The sequence below is a fragment of the Emys orbicularis genome, chromosome 12 (genome assembly GCF_028017835.1).
Source record: "Emys orbicularis isolate rEmyOrb1 chromosome 12, rEmyOrb1.hap1, whole genome shotgun sequence".
NCBI lineage: Eukaryota > Metazoa > Chordata > Testudines > Emydidae > Emys > Emys orbicularis.
Window position 1 is genome coordinate 26,258,342 of NC_088694.1, and position 22,168 is coordinate 26,280,509.

A 22,168-nucleotide genomic window follows, 5' to 3' on the forward strand; every position below is an offset into this window, starting at 1 on the left:
AAAGAAATTGAAAACTCCGCATAGCCATTAAAGTAGGAGATCAGAACAACACGCTCCCAGCCACAGGTTGGTTTGTTTGTTTAACCTTTCAGTTGGGAGCATCACACAACTAACCACAAACTCGAAATACTGAATGCAAAACCAAAACCAACACCGTACAGCCACTCTGTTTTTAAAATATTTACACACGTGTACCCAAAGGTTCTGTGTTTTAAGCACCTTTTGTTTGCTTTAAGATAAAAGGAGAGCCATCCAACCTCAGCGTGACGGGCTCTGGTTGATCGTTAAAGAACTAGGACAGGAAATTTGGTAGCAGACCAGTACTTCCAGTGATCGCCTCCAAGCACAGTGTGAACACACCTCTGTCACAGCATTAGATGTTTGGTCACACTTGATAGCAGGTGCATTTCTAATCAGCTTATAAAGGGTTAATAAATGATTACGGTGAGGACAGTCTGTGTTTTAGATGCTTGTAAGCCATGGTAATAGTAACCTAGGCTAGGTCTACACTACAGCGGGGGGTCGACCTAAGATACGCAACTTCAGCTACGTGAATAGCGTAGCTGAAGTGGCGTATTTTAGGTCGACTTACCTGGCTGTGAGGACGGCGGCAAGTCGACCGCTGCCGCGCCGCCGTCGACTCCGCTACCGCCTCTTGCCACGGTGGATTTCCGGAGTCGACGGTAGAGCCATCAGGGATCGATTTTATCGCGTCTTCACTAGACGCGGTAAGTCGATCCCCAATAGACCGATTGCTACCCGCCGGATCGGCGGGTAGTGAAGACGTGCCCCTAGTGACCTGTCTAACAATGATTTGACCTTTCAGTAAAACATTATTAATCATTGATTAACCCTTTCTAAACTCTTGATATAAAGTGGGATGGTAGTTTTGCTTGTTTTCCCCTGCTGACTAGGGATAACATGATGCAGTTGTGCAGAACGATGACATCCAAGCAAAGTTCCTTGCATTCTCCTTCTAAAAAAAAAAAAAAAAAACTTTAAATATTAGAAATGAACCACCACTGAAACGGGCAGTTGGGCTATTGGACTCAGTGCCTCTGTTTTAACAGCACTTAAGGGCCCTGGCCGGCACTACTGAGGGCGACTAGAGCTTTGCCATTGACTTCAATTGCTGCTGGATCAAGTCCTAATTGAGTAGTTTTTGCTTCTCACCTCCTGGACAATTAGCGAGGCTGGGAGGCTTTTAAAGAGGGACTTCTCTTACTGGGAGAAATGCTTGTGAGCAGCTTAGCAGACATAGGCATTGTAAGGTGTACAAGGTAAGTAGCATTCCCCAAAGCAATTTGTGTTTCTAGGAAGCTTTGCTCGCTCTCTCGCTCTCTCTCGCAGCCATTCGGCACCTGTTTGATCTGCAAGACACAATGGTCAGCTCCAAATATCACAAGTGTTATGGGGGCTTTGGGCTCTGGGCACGGGTGACATCATCATGTTAAATTTGTGACAACACTGTCATTTGCAGGGTGCCTGAGGCATGTCGTAAGTGGAGGTGTAGAACTGTGTAAGAGTAACAGGTGGGAGCTGGCCGGGAGGCAGAAAATTACTGACCTCATACAGCTCTTTATTGGTGTCTGCTCCAGCAAGGAAATCTCCCTCTAAAGCCACCTTATGTGCATGAAACAGCGTAATGCTGCAGAACACATTGACCAAACAGCCTATGGAAAGGAGAACTGAACCGGGGATGCGGGGGGGAGTAGACTTGATGAGCATCCAAAATTTAACCCTGTTCCTATGCTGCTGCTTAAAAAATTCTTAACTCTGACATGGACATTGATGAGTTTAGGAAATAGCTCCTCCTCCCCTCTGCAGGAACTTGAGTCGGCGTTCATGTAAAATGCACCAGTCCCAACTTGCATCAGGGCTCACTTGAGAAAAAGGCATTTAATAGAAAACCAAGGATGTGAACAGCTGTAAATGTCCCATCAAGTCAAGACATTGCCAGTCTCCGGTAAGGAGTCGGCTGCAAATGAAATAATAGATGTGTTGCCATCTTTAACACGCTCCTGGTGGGACCTTCAGCAGTGAGCAGATGAAGTTCTATCACACCACTGCCTGCTCCAACACGTGGAGACAATGTGGAGCTGGTATCAAACAACAGACGGGGGTGGGGCTCATCCAGACCATGGGAAATAACACTGGCTTTTCAAGTTCTCTCTCTTTCTCTTAACTGCTGTTAAACCGTCTTGCCAAGAGATCTGTGCACATGAGCTCGGCTGCTTCTCCAGATGCTGACAAGGGTGCAAAAGCAAAGAGGAACAAACAGCTGATCCTAGCAATATGGGAATTTTGCCCTTGACTTCAATGAAAGGAGGGATCAGGTTCTAAAAATCAGGTTCCTATTAGAGATGGGCCCAAGCTACAGAGCTCAGAGCCAGCTGTAACGTCAACAAAATTTGTGTGTGCTGGGGGTGGGGGAGGAGTTCAGGTCCAGCATATTGGTTGGGAGTTATCTCTAGTTACTAGAGTCACCAATGATTCAATCAGAAATAGCTGCCTGAAGCATCCTTTCCATTAGTACAGGATGATGTTACTGTTTTTTAACCTTTGCCAGGCACTGCTCTTATTTCTCTAGGCGGGTTAGAATTTATTTCCATGCTGTGTGAGAACTTTCTGTTCAGTAGTGTCATGAGGGCAGCAGGGCTTTGAGTTTGGAGACACTAATAATGGTCTTGTGCAGAACTTTACAAAAGCCAAACTGGGAGAGTTATAGAGGCAGTAGGGCTGTTTCAAACAATGGTTGATTACACTGAAGAACAACAAATATAAAATATATTTAAAATAATCCCATTTGTCTCTGTATTTTTAGAGGCTCCCATGGCACCTGCATTTTAGCTAGATCCTGCAGGCAAAATTATATTAGCCATTCTCCGGGCTAACCAGATCTGTTAGCCTCCATTCCTGGAGGCTGCTAATTGTAAGTTTATTTCCTCTCAAAAGTTTCAAGAGCTCAATTATTAGACATTTTCAAAGCGGCGCTCACATGGTGGAGGCCCACTGTTTACAATTATTTTTAAAAACACAATTTCACAAAACCTACTATGAAGGTAAAGGTCTGAATAATGGTTTATAGAAGAAATTCCAGTGAAAGTGGTTTATTTTTGTAGCTCAACATGGCCTTGCATGGTGGAAACTCAAACTCAACAGCATTGTGCAAATGGGAATGCGAGCCTGCCTGTGGACAGTCCAGTTTCGTTCCCCCGGGGAGTGAAGTGCAAGCAGTAAATAAAGAGCATTAATGGAGGAAAGTGATTTTCAGACAGCTTTGCGGTTTTACTAATCGCGTATTATTAACGTACGATTTTTTTTTATCTTGACAGTGGCCTTTTAAGGATAAACATGTTGGGCCAAACCCAGCTCTGGCGTAGCAGCATTAAAACCACCAGGGATGAATATGGCTATTCATGACACAGGGCACAATCTTTAGTGCAGTTAACTGGGGGTTATCTATTAGCCCATTCTGACTACAGAGAAGAAATTCCTCAACTGGGCTGAATGCCTGGAACTTTATTTCCCATCGGAAACTCCCTATAGTCCTGTAGGGACTATCAGACTAGCGAGCGTTAGGCCTGCCTGTAACAGTGGAATAGGGGAGCTGCCATCTATACCTCTTCTTGGGGGACTTGTATCTTTTTCCATCCACATAGGCACAAGTTCTGCGCTATGCAGTTCTCGGCCTTGGGCTTGTACCCTCTCAACTGCTCCAGTTTCCATCCTCGTTTCTTGTCTTGCCCTCTCTCCTCCTGCCTTTCTTTTGTCCCCAATCTCTCTCGCTTCCTCTCTTGTTTCACATCCTTTCGCTACCAGCTTTGACATACTTTACACCTCTGTGACTATTGCACAAGCCCCTTTCTGCGCTGTCCTCCCAAACCCTAGATGGGGCAGCAAACCACAGGCTGTTATACCAGCGTGAAGGAGAATTGTCACGCCTGGGGGTTTGAGTGATGGGTTATGTCCAACCACTAGCTTTAGGATCATGCTCAAGAAGTATCATCCGCTGAGGCTAGACCTGTCCGCTGGGAGTGGCTCCTCGAACAGCTCCTTGGAGGTAGTGGGATTTACACAATGCTGCTTTGCGGGTTTGTTTTCCGAGGGCCCAGATTTTGACTGAAAATAGAAAACACCAAGACCTGTTTGGACATGTACAGATCACTGGCTTCCCCGGGGCACCAAAACCAGCGGAGACCAGGGAGAGCCTTTTGCCAGAAATCCAGTGATTTGGACAGACCGAGGAAATGACAACTCAGTCTGGGGGTAGGCCTCCTCGTTCATTGCTCAACCATTGGCTCTGAAGATCTAATATGGTGTTTACAACCAATCAGATAATCCACCCCCACAGACTTCTGCCCAGCTTGTTGCCTGGAATGAGAATTCTTTATTCGAATGGATGAGGGCTTTTTAAGGGCTTCGTCATTGTAAAATGCAAGTAAGTCATTGCGGGGTTTGTTTCTTGTTGTTTTTTGCCTAAGCTGGTGAATGTTCCTGACCATTTCACGAGGCAGATTTGTTCAGCCTTTCTAAAGACCACCTGATCTCTACTCTGTGTTCCACATGCAATAATCTGCTTAGAGCTTTGACACTTGTCCCTTAAGCAAAGCCGTTTGGAGTGGGTGGGCCAAACATATTGTAAGACACCCGACTGTAACCTGAAAGCACCGGAATAATAAAATGGACTTTGCACTCTTTTTAAAAGGCTGTGGGGAATTAAGGGCTACAGTAATACTGCACAGGCTTGATTTCCAGAAGCATTCAGTAGCTGCAGCTCCCACGGATTTCAGTTGGAGTTGTCGGTGCTCAACACTTCTGAAAATCAGGCCTTAAATACTTGCTAGGAGATGCTCAAGCAGGGTTCCCTTTACTCCAGCATGGCACCTCTGAACAGACAGCTAGATAATAAAAGCATGCAAGTAAGGATCATCAGTGACACCACAATCCCAGCTCCCAAGTTAATTCAGAGAGGATCTAATATACAATCCAGTTTTTAAAGGGGGATGGGGGGAATGGTCTTTATTCCACATAAATTGTTACATTTTCCTGGAATTTGGGCCAATTTTGTTGTTATTTTGTTCCAGTTTGCATTTGAACCTGGTATCTCCATTTGTGACATCACAATCTGTTCCACGGAGAAGAGTGTGATGTCATAAAGAAAGGCACTGATGTCACAGGCTCCCAATACAACGGCAAGGGACAAAGGAAATGACGGGGCATCTTCACCCTCCCATAAATTCAGCGTAACATTGGTGTTAAGCTTAGTGAAAAGTAGAGCATTCACTGGGAACACCAAACTCGAATTCAAATACTGGTAACCGTTGCAAGAGCAGCTGGAAGAACTTACTCAAGTATTGGGGAGGGAGTCGGGGAGCTGGGGAAATACCTCCCATCAGGAATCATTTTCCCGAGGGTAACTGGTTGGACACAAGTTTTTCCAGACACTTTAGCACTGATTCTTTTAAATCATTTCTTGACATTTAAAAGCTGTCCCCCAGCCAGCGTCATTAGGTTATGTGAGGGTGATGTGCCGGCTTTCTCTCCTGCTCAGCGCCAGAGCAAAAGCTGCAGTGGTGGGGAGGAGGGTGCAAGGTATCGAAGTGGAGAAGGAAGAAAATAATAGGTAAGTAAATGTATACGCTAGTGTAAAAAGGGGAGTGAAACCGAAGGAGAGCCCAGCAAGGATCTGCTGTGGAGCATCACCAGTTCAGAAGAAATTGAAAAGCGTCTCTCATGGGGATAGGTTTATTCCAGAGAAAGGATGAAGACACCTCTGCTGGAGAAAGCATCGCAAGATGGGACGTGAAGCTTGAGAGTTAAAAGGGTAATGCCCCGCGGTGCAGACTTCCTGAAGTAGTTTAGTAGTTGTACTGGCGCTGGCATGGTTGGTGGACAAAGCTGCCCTGGTGTTTGGCCCGCCGGGGGTGGCGCTCTCTGGCGCGGTTCTGCCGCTGCATGACCTTCTGACTGAGCTTGTGCTTCTCCACCAGCTGCTTTGCCCGCTGGATCCGACGGACCTGGCTGACCTTCTCCAAGATGGCAGCTTTTGCCGTGAGAGAGGTGGGGTGGTGCGGGGTGCGGCGCTCCAGCCGGGGTTCAGGCACGTCCCTAGAGAGAGAGACACACACATTCGTTAATGGTTAAGCTCAGGATGACCTCAGACAGGTGAGACACCACTTTGCATTTCCCCAGGGCACGAAGGGGTCGACTGCCAACTGGAGTCACACATGAGACTCCTGACAGCTCCCTTCTGAGTCAAATGTGCAAATGCCCCTACAGCAAAAGAAGAGACAAGCCCCACGTCATGCTCAGCACAACAAAGAATTGTTCCATTGGAGGTTGCATGCGGTACTATGGTGATAGCACCATGGAAATAGAGCTATTTCCCCAAGATCGGTATGGCAGGTTAATTCTTTAAAATGCTCGTATTACCCAGGCTGACAACCCCTTAACAACCACTTAGCTGGCTTTGCGCGCAAGTGTCTTACAGACAAACACACATACAGGGACAAATTTAGAAGAGATTCTAAGGTGGTTTCTTCTAATCTCTCAGCATGCAAATTACTCCAGTTTAGGCTCCCTTTGATTTAGTAATTGGCATTTAATTGAGACCCTTCCCCTACTCATCACCTCTGAATTTGGCCTGCTGTCTCCTGTAAGCAACGCTGTTCAAAGCCTCTTACAAGGCCAATGGAATTATGAGTGAACTGCTCCATAGGCCAATCTGCAATAAGCAGAGTTGTTAAAAGGAACAGGACCTCCCCAGATCAAACGATTGGCGTGGTTGATCCAGGTTCCATTAGCACAGATGACTCATGGGGAGAAGAGAGCTTCAAAGCCAGCTGCTCGGTCAGCAGAAGTTCTCCTCCAACAATGAGGGAAATCAAGGGCAAATTGAGCTCATTTCCTCCCTACTTTTAACTATTATTTGTAGCCATTTTGCTTTGTATTTCACCCTCTGCCTTCAAACTTTCACTGACTCCAGCCGGATTGGAATTTGGCCCTACGAAAGAGGAGTTTGCAAAGGGCAAATGAGATCCCAGCCGATGATGCTCAGTGTCGTCCTCTGAGACTTGCCCGGGAAATTCGCTCTTGAACTGGGCCATGCCCCTCTGTGGTGCTGTATAAACAATAACGATGTATTTGGCCCACGCTCCCATGGAGTGTTAATGCCAAAAGCCATCGAGCTCTCTGGCTGGCTCATGGCTGGGCCTTAGCCCAGTTTGCCTTTGGTGTGTATGTGCTGTTGTGATACTCTGGTAACACGTCCCAAAACACTGAGCAGCCTGCGTGGCTTGTAATTTGCCATGCGGCTGCACTTCCGGGCATTGGTTGTGAACTCTGCGGCTGCCGATGGGAAAACGTGTGGGACTGGAAGTAAGGATTGCTGCTGTCTCCCAGGAGGGTCCCCTTTCCTGGAAAAGCAGTGGGCTTTGGTCCCCTCTCTGGGTTCTTTTTCTGCCTAGGAGTGGGGGGGGGGGACACGGTTCGGTGCCCAGGAGAGCTCAATTTGCAGGAAGAACCGCATTCCAGAGTGGAGGATTTTGCGCTCAGAACTAGAACTGCACTGCAGGACCAGGGCTGAGCTGAGATGAGGAGGAAAAGTCGACAAATATCCTTCCTAAAAGAGCCAACGTGGTAAATTCCAAGACACCAGCGAAAGCTGAGTGGAGCCAAGTCCATTCCAAAGCCTTATTGCCACTGGCTTGGGTTTTTTGGTGTCTGGTTTTCTGCTGTAACGATACCGGTGGTATGACTGAAAGAGTGTGCCCACACTGCGTTGTCTACACCATCTTACGCTACTTCCCTTCTCAAGCACTGCCTTCTGTACTTTCTGGAAATAACTGCGCACCATTCTGAACAGATATCCCCGGTGCAATGTTCTGCTCCTCGGGGCCCAGCATTCTGGGCTTTTTCTTGCAGTGCATTGTGGGGTGTCTATTGGAACCTACTGGATTTCTGGGATTTGGGCTCAAATGAACAAACTCCCATGATTCCCTAGCATCCCGTAATTTGTCCCTTGTTTGAGAGTAAGCACTATTTACAAAGTGCTGCCCGGCAGTGTGGAGGAAGCACTGTGATCCTGATCGTCATTAATACGAACAAACCGCTCCACACACGTATGGGCAGCCACACAGCCAGGTAGCTTTGGATGGGTTAGGAGACAGCTGCAGTGTCACAGGAGGGCTGGCCCCTTTAAATGAAGCAGGTCCAGTCCCCCTGTGCCAGAACAGGTGCTCCACCTTTGGCCAGTTCAGAGGGCGGAGCAGCACCTGGGGCTAATAAGGATCAGGGAGGAGATCTCTGAAGGCAGCTGTAGGAGGTCCTTGGGGAAGGCAAGGGAGCAGTGGAGGGGCTTACCAGCTGACATCTCCTTGCTGGAGAACTGGAGCCAGAGGACCCAAGGGAACAGTGGAAGCATCTCCCTGCTGGCTTGCCTGAGAGGTTAATGAAATAGGGGGATAATGAATGTTCCCTGGGTGAGGACGAACTCCCAGCTGAGAAGTCAGCGGGGGGAAGGGGAGCTTTGCACTGGGAAGAGCAGAGTTGCACTCTAGCTGGAAGGGTGTCCTGGCAGAAGGACAGGAGAGGACCTATGAAGAGCCCAGGTGTTGTGGAAGATGCCGGAGCACAGTATGTGTGGTGTCAATGGACTAGGTGCACTGGGGTGATAAATGGACTATGTTTGGGGACTTTTGCTATGGATTACTTTCACTGTTTGTAATAAACTTGCCCCAAGGGGCAGGGGATATGATTGAGGCAAGACAACCTGTCGTGGAGTCCTTCGAGGGCTGAGAGGGGAAGTGATGGTAAGCAAGGTGCTAGGGTACCCAGCTGCAAGGGGCACTTGGGGCACAGTGATGCTGTGTCAATATGGCTAGAGGAGGAGGATGAAACTGAACAGTTATTTCTGTACGACCCTTTCCTGGAGTGACTTCACTGGGCTGAGCTCTGCTTCTGGGCTTGGCAAACTAGCCCTGACTTCTTCTGGTGTATGGCTTCTGACTGCAGAATGAATGAGATGTTGGGTAAGTGATGTAGCCACTCTATCATGGCAGCATCATCCAGGGACATCAAACGCGTCCATCCATCATCAAGATGATAAGGAGCACAGTCCGTAACCAGATGGCACGCTCTTTGTTCTTGAGCTCCACAGGGATGGGATGGGGAGATCAAGAAGCCCCACAGTAAAGATTCAAGTTAAACTGCCCGTGACCACAACATAACGGGCGACATGGGGGACGTATCAGGATGCTTCACGTTGGCTTCTACCATTAACTCCCCAGGAAGCAGGGAGGACAATCCTGACAACTTGGCCAGTGACCTGCTAACAATGTTACAGCATTGACTGGTGGGACAGGATAGTAATGGAGAACTGGTGATGGCAGAGTTCCACTGCTGCAGCTCTGGAGTGAACTCCACACAGATCTCCCGGAAAGGAGCCTTCCCACATCCCACTTCAGGATGTGGGAAGGCTCCTTTCCGGGAGATCTGTGTGGAGTTCACTCCAGAGCTGCAGCAGTGGAACACCAACAGGAGAGCTGCCCTCAGCGCAGAGAAGTGTGGGGTTACCAACATCTAGAAGCTTGCCACTCTCGATTGCTACCTGTCAGGCTCCTGTGGGTAGATCAACTATTAGGGCTGTGAATGGAGGGTTCCCAAATTGTATAGGAGGCATGGATGGGACCCATGTCCTTATTCCTGGCCACCACACCAGTCCTCCGAATTCATCAACAGCAAGGCCAAGTTGATTACTGTGGAACGTTCACCACTATGAATATGGGGTGGTCTGGATTGGTTCATGATAGCAGAGCTCCTTTGCTGCGCTGGGCATGTCCCGGGGTGCCCCATCTCCTGCATTTGCTCTGCCAGCTTGTAGATCTTGGCATTCCATTACTGCTGTCCAGAAGGTCCTGGACATGCTCCTCTCCCCAGAAAGCGAGAAGTCCAGGCCCTCCTGATAGGTCCATGTGGAAACACAGGCCATGGTTTGGTATGTGACTCTGAGTGTGTAAACTCTTCACAAGCTGAAATGGTAGAGCGGCGTGCCTGGCTGCCAGTTAAACAGGGAGAGGACAGCCGGTCAAGGTGCCTCCAGAGCAATAGAGGGCAGGCAGGGAAACAGACAAGCCAATCCAGGCATGAAGCTATGCAACGTGGGACAGCAGTGGGAGAACTGCCAGGACCAGTGTAATTAATCCAAAATAGAGAGGCACCCACATGAATCTTAGACCATATTAACTCTTTCCAGCGTAGAGTTCGCTCACTTCCGAAGCCAATGAATGAAAGTGGGATAGGATCCCGGATGAAAAAAGCAAAACAAAAATCCTTTTGTGGGTGCCAAAAATTAATGTTATAAGGAAAGAACATTCCCCTGAAGACAAGGCTGTAGAGACCACGGACCGTCCCCCCCACCCTTAATATGAAAGTCTTTCTTTAGTGTTTTAGCCAGATGGTATTGCCTGGATATCTAGAGTGCTCTAGCCACTGGGCAAGGCCTGTCCCCCCAAACTGCAGCTCTAATCCCAGCTCTGCCACTGATTTGTAGTGTGACCTTGGGCTAGTCTCTTAACGCCTCCATTCCTCTGCCTCCCCAGCTGGAAAGCAGAGATGATGATACCTGTCTGCCTTTGCCATGGGCTACAGACACACCACGTACTATTATTACTATCCGCAGCGTCCCAGGCTGGACTCACCCTTCACTGATCGGTTCATCAGGGCTCTCCCTTTCCACCACAATGCTGTTGCTGGTGACGTAGACGGACATGCTGGGGTGTTCAATCAAGAGGTCCTCCATGGGGCTGCTCTCCAACCTGACGGGGCCGGGGCCTTCTGCAGTAAAACAGGGGGGAGGGGTGACAAACCAACTCTCGTCCATCAAGCAGGGGTCGGGCTGGGAGGGCACGGGCCTGCCGACACAGTCACTGAGTGAGTGGGACGACGAAGTGGTAGGTGGGGGGGACCCAGGACAGGACTGGGAAGTGCAAACGGAATCCCTCTCACCTACCCGCTGCTCTTCGCTTGGGGCTGAAGTGTAACTAGCTAATGAGAGACAAGAGCCACCATCCACAAGATGGGAGCAGCCAAAAAAACCACGGTTGTTTGAAGCCATGCAGAGTGGGAGCAGGGCGGGGGGGCAGGCAGGGGGAAGAATAAAGAAGCAGAGAGACACACACACATACAATATACAGTGGGTGGGGAGGGGAGGGGAAGGGGGGGAGAAAAAGGGGGCATTATTAGTAAAAATGACACCCCAACAGCATTATTGTTTTCTTTCTTTTCAATCGATAAAACCTTTACTGAAGTATAAACCACCATGCAAAATAAAAACACCACCACAGCACAGCGCGGCCACCTCAAGGGGCGATTCAGCCAAGCATCCGCGTGCCCGAGGGACCGCTAAGAATGATGAGAGCACCAACAGGGAAAAGCACGGGGGACTGGTCTCGCTTGGGCTTTGCTCTCGGATAGATATGCTCTGTCCACCCCACCTAAACCAACGTGGACTGGCAGGACTCAGGAGGAAACGTATCCCTGCAGGGCGTCTTCCTCCTTCCTGTATCCAAGCGGAGCATTCCGAAGGGCTGGGCCCCACGGTTATGGCAGCGCTAGACTCCCTTCCAATGCGCGTGCTCCCCGAGCTGGTTACAGGTGGTGGAGGTGGAGGTTAATGGTGTATTGGAATTGGATTCTAAACCTGGACAGTCTAAGCTTATGTGGCCAACACGGTAACTTAGCACTGTGTTCTAACCAGGGCCCTGGACCCCATCATAGCTGTGATGTTGATGGGGCCTTCCTAAGCCTAAATGGCAGCCGTGTCATAATTTACGGAGCTGCTCAGCCTGTTTCTAATCTGTTAGTTCCTCTCCCTGTTTCTTGTCATCAGTTTCTTGCAGCTCAGGTGGAAGAGTGTGATTCCAGGGCTCCCTCACTCTGATATTGGCTGTGTTATAGCAAAGGAAGATGTTATTATGGCTCGGTTCAGTCAGGACTGCTCCGACCTCTGCTGAGCTCCTCAGTGTGCTTCAGGCTGGTCTAGTGAAGTGGTCTAGTGGTCACTGGTCTAGTGAAGGGGGAGCCCTGAGCAAAGATCTATTTGTGCAGTCTAGTGTTCGACCCCTCTGCGGGTTGGGGTGTGAGTGAAAGCTGAGCGGAACGTGTGTCTGCAGCAAGACAAAGGGAAGGAAGATATATGAAAACACAAAGTGCTGGGTAGACTTTCCATCGCTAGTTTGACACTGATGGCTTCAATTAGTCCCATCAATGATGCATCCGCCTACAGTGAGCAACTGTGGTCCAGTGTGGGCTGGGAGAGCTGAGACCCAGATTTACTGCTTGCCCTTGTCACTGAATCACTAGGTGACCTTGGGAAAGACCATTCATCTCTCTGCCTCACTTACCCCAGCTGTAAGGCGTGGTTAGTAACCCTTAGCCTCCTTTGTAGACTGCTTGGAGAGCGACGGATGAAAAGTGCTATATAGGTGCTAAGTATTAGTTTCTTTCAGGCCAGCATGAATTTCATGGATGATCATAACAATACTGGGAGGCAGTGTGGAGTAGTGGTTAAAGCAAAGTCAAGTCACAATTAAAATCCTGGCTGCTATCCTCTGTTTTGCCACTAACTTCCTGTGCGACCTTTGGCAAATGTCTTAAACCCTTTGTGCCTCCATTTTTCCTTCTGTACAAAGGGCGGAATAACTCTTTCCTTACAGGGAGTTGTAAAAGGCCTGGAGATCCTCAATAGGCATCATCTTTTTTTAAATTCTGAGAAAATAATCATTTAAAAAAATGCTGGGTCAATTGCTCATGAGACAGGACGAAAGGGGCGATGCCGTTTGGGCTGGGAGAGGGCAGCCAATGAGAGACTTCATTTCAGGGGACATATTTCCAAAGGGCTTATGCTGCTCCAGAATTAGACTTCCATACAGCAGGGAGTCATTCTCCCAGTCCCTGGAGATTGGGCTATTAATAGTTGTCGAGAGGCCCGGCTGGAGATTATTTAGCGACATAAAGACAAGTCTGGAGTGGTTGGGGTTGCTTGTTTTTCTTTACTTCTCGGAACCTCGACTGCTCGAGCCAATTGTGTAACTGGGAGAAGAGGGGAGGATCCAGGCTAAACAAGCCTCTGATCCACCCAGGGCCGGCTCCAGGCACCAGCTTAACAAGCAGGTGCTTGGGGCGGCCAAGGGAGAGGGGCGGCACCTGCGGCAATTCGGGGGCGGCAGGTCCCTCACTCCCTCTAGGAGCGAAGGACCTGCCGCTGAACTGCCGCCGCCGATCGCGGCGCTTTTTTTTTTTTGCTTGGGGCGGCAGAAATGCTGGAGCCGGCCCTGGATCCACCAAGCACTTGGGTTCCCAGGGAGGCTTCCTTCCAGACAGGCAATAAGTGTAACTGTGACAGGAAGTGGAAGGGGAACCTAAAATTCCCAGGTGAGCTGCAGTTTTCACTGAGCACATAGATCAGAATGGCCTATGGTTTTGCGCGTGTGGTACTCAGCCATTCAGGTTGGGCAACCAGCACCATGTGCGTGATCCTGCCAGGTCATGGGCATTGAGGACTCTGCTTTTGCACAGACTTTTCATGCCTCCTTTCCCAGCCTGTGACAGGGTGGCTGGCCCTTTAAAGGGAGAGCGGGCTTAGCCCACCTGTGACACAGCTGATTCGCTGCCCCAGGTGGAGAGAATGAATTCAGTCATGTGAGAGACGGTGACATGATTAAACCAGGATGGGAGGGTTAGACAAACAGAGGCGTGTGGACAGCCAGGGGAAGACAGCGAGAAGCTGGAGAAGAGGGAAGGTAGGGGGTGTAGCCTCCAGCAGCTCTGAGAGCAGGAAGAGACAGCCTCTGATGTTGGGGTGAAGAAGGCTCCTCTCCAGGATCAGGAACCTATGTGAATCTGCACAGCCTGGGGGAGAAGGCCTGTGACATCCCTCAGCAGGGAATGATGGTGGAGAACTATAGACAACAGGCCCTCAGGTACGGGGAACTGGGTCCAGCTAGAGTCTGGGTGGAAAAGAGTTTATTTGGGCTCAGCAAAGTAGAAGCCGAGCAGAGGAATTTTGTCTTAAATCTTTTGGACTGTGTGGAATTCTTAAGGGGCCCTGAGCAGAAGGGGAAACTGAGGCAGGATGCAGCAGAGCCACTCCGGGCCACGAGGAGTGCTTAGGAGGCAGCAAACCCAGCCACATAGCTTTCCTCTCTCCCCACCTACCCCAATAGACTCTTCTTCCCCCTCCGACCCCCACGGAAGCTTGAAGACGCTTCTGTCCATCCTGGCTCAAGCTGCCTACTGCTGCTCTCCTGGTCTGCCCCAATTCGCTACTGGCTGCTACACCCAACCCCCTCTGAAAGCTGGGCCTGGACCCGCAGGGTCCAAGTGGTTCATCAGTTGTGTGAGGGTCTCACAGAGCCAGCCCCAGGTTGGGGCTGGAGGAGGAAAGGAGGGACCCATTTGAAATGATCTAGCTAAGTGACCAAGGACACACAAAGGAGGCAGTGAGTGAGGGACAAAGACGTGAGTAACATTTAACCCTATGTAGGTGGCTTATTGGGCCTTTGTCGTTACAGTTTTAGCTCATAGGGTGGACCTGGCCAGCTTAGCCTTCAAGTGTTTTTTGCATAACTCCAGTCTTCAGGAGAGGGCTGAAATAAATAGATCCCTGACTGGCAGGCAGAATGCAGAGGAAAAACTCATCAGCCTGTGATGCATAAGAACATAGGAACGGCCCTACTGAGTCAGACCAAAGGTCCATCTAGCCCAGTATCCTGTCTTCCGACAGTGGCCAATGCCAAGTGCCCCAGAGGGAATTAACAGAACAGGTAATGATCAAGTGACACCATCCCCTGCCATCCTGGCTAATAGCCATTGATGGACCTATCCTCCATGAACTTATCTAGTTCTTTTTTGAACCCTGTTATAGTCTTGGCCTTCACAACATCCTCTGGCAAGGAGTTCCCCAGGTTGACTGTACATTGTGTGAAAAAATACTTCCTTTTGGTTGTTTTAAACCTGCTGCCTATTAATTTCATTTGGTGACCCCTAGTTCTTGTGTTATGAGAAGGAATAAATAACACTTCCTTATTTACTTTCTCCACACCTCAATCATATCCTCCCTTAGTCGTCTCTTTTCCAAGCTGAAAAGTCCCAGTCTTATTAATCTCTCCTCATACGGCAGCCATTCCATACCCTGAAATCATTTTTGTTGCCCTTTTGTGAACTTTTTCCAATTCCAATATATCTTTTTTGAGATGGGGCAACCACATCTGCATGAAGTATTCAAGATATGGGCATATCATGGATTTATATGCAAGGGACCATTGGTGGGGTTCTAGCAGGAAGGCTGTGGCCTGCATGACATCGACTGCTGGTTGTTAAGGGGACTGTTTAGGGTGTGTGAGCCTGACGAGTGGGGATTCAGGGCCTGTCCTGGAGTTTCTGTCAGTTTGATAAAATCTGACATTCCCCTTTCCCCTCCCCATCCCTGTAAACCATCACAGGCTTAGGCAACCTGAAGGAGCTGCTGGTCAGCTGAGCCAGAGACACTCACAGCAGGGTGGCTGAGCTCGGGTGCCCCAGAGACCTTCCCACAGCCAGACGTCTCATGCTGCAGACCTGACCTCCTCCACCCAATGAGTCACCAGACATCCCGCAGAACCAAGGAATCATCTGGCATTTGCAGGCCAGACCAGCCTCCCAGTGAGTCCTCGCCCATCGCCATCCCATGTACCCCAACTTGATTCCCCAGGAACCCTCTCCTGGCCATGCACTGCACTGTCTCCTCCTTCCCAAGACATGTAGCCCAGTTTCTTGCTTGGAAAAATCTGGTTGCCCTATTCCAGCTTGTTTCTGTGTCAAGTGCCAGTGCTTGCTAAAAAACTGGGAGGGAAGGTTAAAGTCTCATCCATGCTGTGACTTAGAGACCCATCATCACCACCTGGGCACTTTCATAAGAGCGAGGCCAGCCCACTCCTTCCGAGGGAGGGGCAACGCCTGATCCCAGGGGTCTAGCTCATGGTTAGAGAGACTAGCTCTCTTCAGTCTCCTTCCATCAAGCAAAGGGTGTCCTGGTGATAAAACAGCCAGGACTTGCTCTTGTACCAGTTGGTAGCTTTATTCTTAGTCTCTTTCCAGGATATCTAAAAATATCTGAAAAGGAAGAGTGACTCCGGTAAAAAAGAGGCTGCCGAGGCAGCGGCAGGAATAGAAAGGCAGTGCACAGAAATGTTGTTTGCTCAAGTTCTCTGCTTAAATTGTAAGCAAACGGTCCTAAGCTGTCATTGCAAATGGCTGAGTGAGCTAATCTACCCCCGAAATGAAAAGGCACAAACCATTTAAATTAAGATAGAGAAGCCCCATCTACACTGACCTGCTGCTGCTATCTGCTGTCGGCAGAAGGGCCCCTGATCAGGGCTGAAAATGGTAAACCATAAAAAGCAATCTCTAAGTGTGACTCAGTGTTATCACCTAGACCAGACATGGGCAAACTACGGCCCGCGGGACCGTCCTGCCTGGCCCCTGAGCTCCCGGCTGGGGAGGCTAGCCCCCGGCCCCTCCCCTGCTGTCCCCCCTCCCCCACAGCCTCAGCGCTCTGGCCCACTGCCCCTACCAGGCAGCGCGTTGGCGTGGCTGGCTCCAGCATGGTAAGGGGGCGGGGAGTCCCGGGGGGCAGTCAGGGGACAGAGAGCAGGGAGCGGTTGGATGGGGCGGAGGTTCGGGGGGGGCGGTCAGGGGACAGGGAAGGGGGGGGTTGGATAGGCATGGGAGTCCTGGGGGCCTGTCAGGGGGCGGGGCTATGGATAAGGGTCAGGGCAGTCAGGAAGCAGGGGGAGTGGGCTAGGGGGTGGGGTCCCTAGGCAGCAGTTAGGGGCGGGGGGTCCCGGGAGGGGACAGTCAGGGGACAAGGAGCGGGGGAGTTGGATGGGTGGGGAGGTTCTGAGGGGGGCAATCAGGGGGTGGGACGTGGGAGGGGGCGGATTGGGGGGGCAGGCTGTTTGGGGAGGCACAGACTTCCCTACCCAGCCCTCCATACAGTTTTGCAACCCCGATGTGGCCCTCCGGCCAAAAAGTTTGCCCATCCCTGACCTAGACACAGCAGCATTAGCTTGAAGCTGTGTTGGGAATGATTTCACTTTCACTTCTAGGGGAACAAAAGGGCCTTAGAAGTGAAACTATTCCCAAACACTGCTGCAAATGACTGCCAGATATCGGACGGCCTGAAGCGGTGTTGGGAATAGCTTCACTTCGAGGGGACCTTCATAAGAACACAAGATGTGCCATATTGGGTCAGACCAATGGTCCATCTAGCCCAGTAACCTGTCTCTGACACTGGGCAGTGCCTAGGGTTACCATATTTTAATATTCCAAAAAGAGGACACTCCACGGGGCCCCAGCCCCGCCCCAACTCCACCCCTTCCCCTGAACGCTCCGCCCCCCTGCGTCTCCCCCTCCCCTGCTTCCCGCAAATCAAATGTTCGCGGGAAGCCTGAAACAGGCAGGCAGGCAGCCAGCAGGTAAGATGGGGCTGGGGCGGGGGCGGGGGGAGCACGAGTAGGCGCGGCCCAGTCCGGCCCCCCCGGCCGAGCGGCTCCCTCCGGCGCCCGGCCCCGGCCAAGAGGCTCTGGCCCTGGCGTCTCCGGCCCGCCTCAGCTCGGACCCTGGGGCGCCGGCCCCAGTTCCGGCCGAGCGCACCGGCCCCGGCCGAGCGGCTCCGTCCCACCCTAGCACCGGCAGATCCGGCCCTAGCAACTCCTGCTCGGCTCGGGACCCAGGGCACCGGCTCGGGCCCCGGGGCACCGGCTCTGGCCCCGGCCGAGCGGCTCCGGCCCCAGCCCCGGCACCGGCCGGCGGCCAAGCGCCCCTAGCCCCGGTCCCAGCGGCTCCGGCCCGGTTCGGGCCCCGGTTCCGGCCGAGCGGCTCTGGCCCGGCCCCGGCCTTGGGCGAGCAGCACCGGCCGGCGGCCGAGCACCCCCAGCCCCGGACCCAGTGGCTCTGGCCTGGCTCGGCTCGGGCCCCAGTTCCGGTCGAGCGGCTCCGGCCCAGCCCTGGCCCCGGCGCCGGCTGGCGGCTGAGCACGGCCAGCCCCAGCGGGTCCGGCTCCAGCCCCAGCGGCTCCAGCCCGGACCCAAGCCCCACGACCCCTCCGTATTTTCCTGGACATATCCGGCTTTTTCGAATTTCCTCCTGGATGGGGATTTGAGGACCAAAAAGCCGGACATGTCCGGGAAAATCCGGACATATGGTAACCCTAGCAGTGCCAGAGCTTCCAGGGGAGTGGAAGCATGGTTTCTGAGACGCCTTCATTGTGCACCATCCCGACAGAGATCAGCTGATGCATGTAATGACCTTGGGATTCATTAAACAACAAACCAGTGAATGGGAAAGGAATAAAACTTTTAACAGAATAAACTAGAGAGCTTCTGTGGTGAACTGCTGTGCACAGCTACACTCGGTTCTCAACCCCAGCTTCCAGGGCACATCTCTAAATTCCTCTATTCATAATACTGTCCCTTAAGAGGGAGTGTCTCTAAATTATAATCTTCCACAAACATATCTCTACATCTTCCCTCTTAAAAAAAAAACAATTAGCTCTTATATGCATATATATAAACAACTAATGACTATCTAATAACACATGCATAAAATTCTCAACCCATCTAGTTCATTTCCATAAACCAATGTGTCAAATACCTAGAGAGGAGAGGTTACCAGCACATCACTCTGGATTGAGTCTTTACCATTCACTTTCCTCAAATACCCCTTCTCCCAGCAGGTTAGCAAGTCTCTATGAGTCTTTCAGAATGTTTAATCTCCTTCTCTGATCTTCTCAGTATCAGCCTTTCATTAGAGTCTGAGTTGTTCTCTTACTCTTAGCCTGTTTCTCCTTCCTCCGTTGATGATAAATGATCAGTCAGTTGGGAAATGCCAGAGTCCACATTGACTGTCAATGTTTTGGAACTTTCTGGGATTACTTCAAAAAGAACTTTAAAAAGATCTCACAAAACTAAGTGATTGGGCAACAAAATGGCAAATGAAATTTAATGTGGATAAATGTAAAGCAATGCGCATTGGAAAAAATAACCCCAACTATACATACAATATGATGGGGGCTAATTTAGCTATAACGAATCAGGAAAAAGATCTTGGAGTCATCGTGGATAGTTCTCTGAAGACGTTCACGCAGTGTGCAGCGGTGGTCAAAAAAGCAAACAGGATGTTAGGAATCATTTTAAACGGGATAGAGAATAAGACGGAGAATATCTTATTGCCCTTATATAAATCGATGGTACGCCCACATCTTGAATACTGCATACAGATGTGGTCTCCTCATCTCAAAAAAGATATACTGGCACTAGAAAAGGTTCAGAGAAGGGCAACTAAAATGATTAGGGGTTTGGAATGGGTCCCATATGAGGAGAGATTAAAGAGGCTAGGACTTTTCAGCTTGGAAAAGAGGAGACTAAGGGGGGATATGATAGAGGTATATAAAATCATGAGTGATGTGGAGAAAGTAGATAAGGAAAAGTTATTTACTTATTCCCATAATACAAGAACTAGGGGTCACCAAATGAAATTAATAGGCAGCAGGTTTAAAACAAATAAAAGGAAGTTGTTCTTCACACAGCGCACAGTCAACTTGTGGAACTCCTTACCTGAGGAGGTTGTGAAGGCTAGGACTATAACAGCGTTTAAAAGAGAACTGGATAAATTCATGGAGGTTAAGTCCATTAATGGCTATTAGCCAGGATGGGTAAGGAATGGTGTCCCTAGACTCTGTGTGTCAGAGGGTGGAGATGGATGGCAGGAGAGAGATCACTTGATCTATACCTGTTAGGTTCACTCCCTCTGGGGCACCTGGCACTGGCCACTGTCGGTAGACAGGATACTGGGCTAGATGGATCTTTGGTCTGACCCAGTACGGCCATTCTTATGTTCTTATGTACTCTTAGATCCCTTCAATTACTGTCGAAATGTGTCCCCCTGGTCTGTCTGGAACACATAAGACCTTGGATGCAGCTGTTCTTTGGCCTCAATAGAGGTATGATTCCTCTGGCACACTCTACCATCTGGGTTAGGAGAGGGGAGGGCCCTTTTGTCAAAATAAAATTTCTGCTTCCACTTCTGATTTTCTTTCATCTTCCATATGGTTTCATTGTTATGAGATTTCAGCAAGTTATCAGTGACTGGTAAATTAGATCGGCTCCTTCTTCCTATTAACAGCTGAGCTGGAGAAAAGCCTTTCTCCAGAGGTGTACTTCGGTAAACCAATAAAGCTTTATACAAATCACCCGCACTGTCAAAAGTCTTTTTCATAAGGTTCTTTACTGTCCGTATAAACCTTTCCGCAAGTCCATCTGATGGGGGATAATTTGGACTTGATGTTTTGTGATGAAAATTCCAATTTATAACAAATTGCCTAAAATCTGCATTGGAAAACGGCAGCCCATTATCACTAAAGATTTCATCTAGAATTCCATGTCTGGAGAAGATTCCCTTCATGCCGGCTATCACTGACTTACTATTAGTACGGTGCAGTGAGCAAATTGCTGGATACAGAGAATAATAATCTGTGGCTATTAACTAATCCTTTAATTGCCAGGTTAATAAATCAGTGCCAACCTTCTCATAAGGCCTTTGTGGAACTGGATGAGGTCTCAGTGACTCTGCTGGTTGGCATGGCTTGTATTTCAAGCAGGAAAAGCAGTTTCCTACCAAATTAGTAATTGGTGATTGATCCGCAGCCAACACAGCACTTCTCGTGCTTGTTGTTTGCACTTAACAATTCATAAATGACCCTTGTGGATCTTTTGTACCATTTCTTTTCGGAGGTTCATTGGAATTACAACCTTACTGCCCTTGAAAATCACCCCATCTATCAGAGCAAGTTCATGTCTGCAGTTCCAATAGTCTCTTATACTTGGACAGCAACTCCTTATTTTTTCAGGCCACCCTTTAACTATCACTTCTTTTAATATCCCCAATGATTCATCTTTCTCTGTTTCCTCTCTTATTTGTCGCAGTTTCCTGTTAGCTACGGGAACTGACTTTATAATCAGATCTACATAGATTTGCATCTCTGTCTCTAAAGTCTTCTCTGCTTTTGTGGGAGGCACTGCTCTGGAAAGTGCATCTGCAGTGAACATGAATTTACCGGGCATGTAGGTCACAATCAAATCATACTTTTGCAGCTTTATCATCATTCTTTGACTCCTTAAGGTACAGTCATTTAGCGGTTCGCTAAATAACTCTATCAAGGGCTTATGGTCCATTTCAACTTCCACTGTCTGTCCATAAATATACTGATTGAATCGCTCATAGGCAAACAATATTCCTAAAAGCTCCTTCTCAATCTGTGCATATCTGGTTTCTGCCTCAGTCAGTGATTGGGATGCATATGCCGCTGGTTGCCAACAATCCTCATATGTCTCTAAAATCATGGCACCTAACCCAGACTGTGAAGCATCTACTGAGATTTTAATAGGCTTTTCTGGTGCATAGAACTTCAACACTGGTTCTTGTATCAGTTGTTGTTTTAAATCTTCCCATGATTCCTCCTGTTCTGCACCCCAACACCATGTGTTTTTATTCTCTAGGAGTTTTCTCAAAGCTGCTGCTTTGGTAGACAGATTAGGTATGAACTTTCCAAGATAATTAACCATTCCCAGGAACTGCTGGACATCTTTCTTCGACTGGGGATGTGGCATCATTTCAATGGCTGAAATCTTCCTCTTATCAAGTTTTACACCTTCACTGGAAATAACATCCCCAACAAAAGTCAGTTCTGTAACCCCTAAAACACATTTCTCCCTGTTTAGTTTGAGGTTTGCAGCTGTAGTTGCATCCAGGACTTCCTGAAGTCCTTTTACATTGAGCCCCAGATGATGATGATGTCATCCATTGAGGTTTTCAACACCATTAATATGTTCATAGATCATATGTATAGTTTTGTGGTACATTTCTGGTGCTGAAGCTATGCTGAAGGGTAAGTGTAAGCAGGGCCGGCTCCAGCATTTTTGCCGCCCCAACCAGCCAAAAAAAAAAAAAAAAGCCGCGATCAGCGGCACTTCGGCAGCAACTCTACCGCCGCTGCTTCATTCTTCGGCGGCAATTCAGCGGCAGGTCCTTCCCTCCGAGAGGGACTGAGGGACCCACCGCCGAACTGCCG

The 22,168-nt window shown here is 49.4% G+C and overlaps 1 protein-coding gene across 1 annotated transcript in view; it reads right to left on the reverse strand.

The window, feature by feature from the left end:
- Nucleotides 1-1,883: 1,883 nt before the first annotated feature.
- The window catches only part of TP53INP2 (tumor protein p53 inducible nuclear protein 2), a 51,915-nt gene continuing 31,630 nt past the window's right edge, over nucleotides 1,884-22,168 (reverse strand). Inside the window, exons 3-4 of the mRNA XM_065414383.1 lie at nucleotides 10,701-10,836; nucleotides 1,884-6,111 (exon numbers count right to left, since the gene is read on the reverse strand). Of these exons, the coding sequence (XP_065270455.1) occupies nucleotides 5,862-6,111; nucleotides 10,701-10,836 (386 nt within the window). The 3' untranslated portion in view covers nucleotides 1,884-5,861. The remainder of the gene's footprint in view (nucleotides 6,112-10,700; nucleotides 10,837-22,168) is intronic.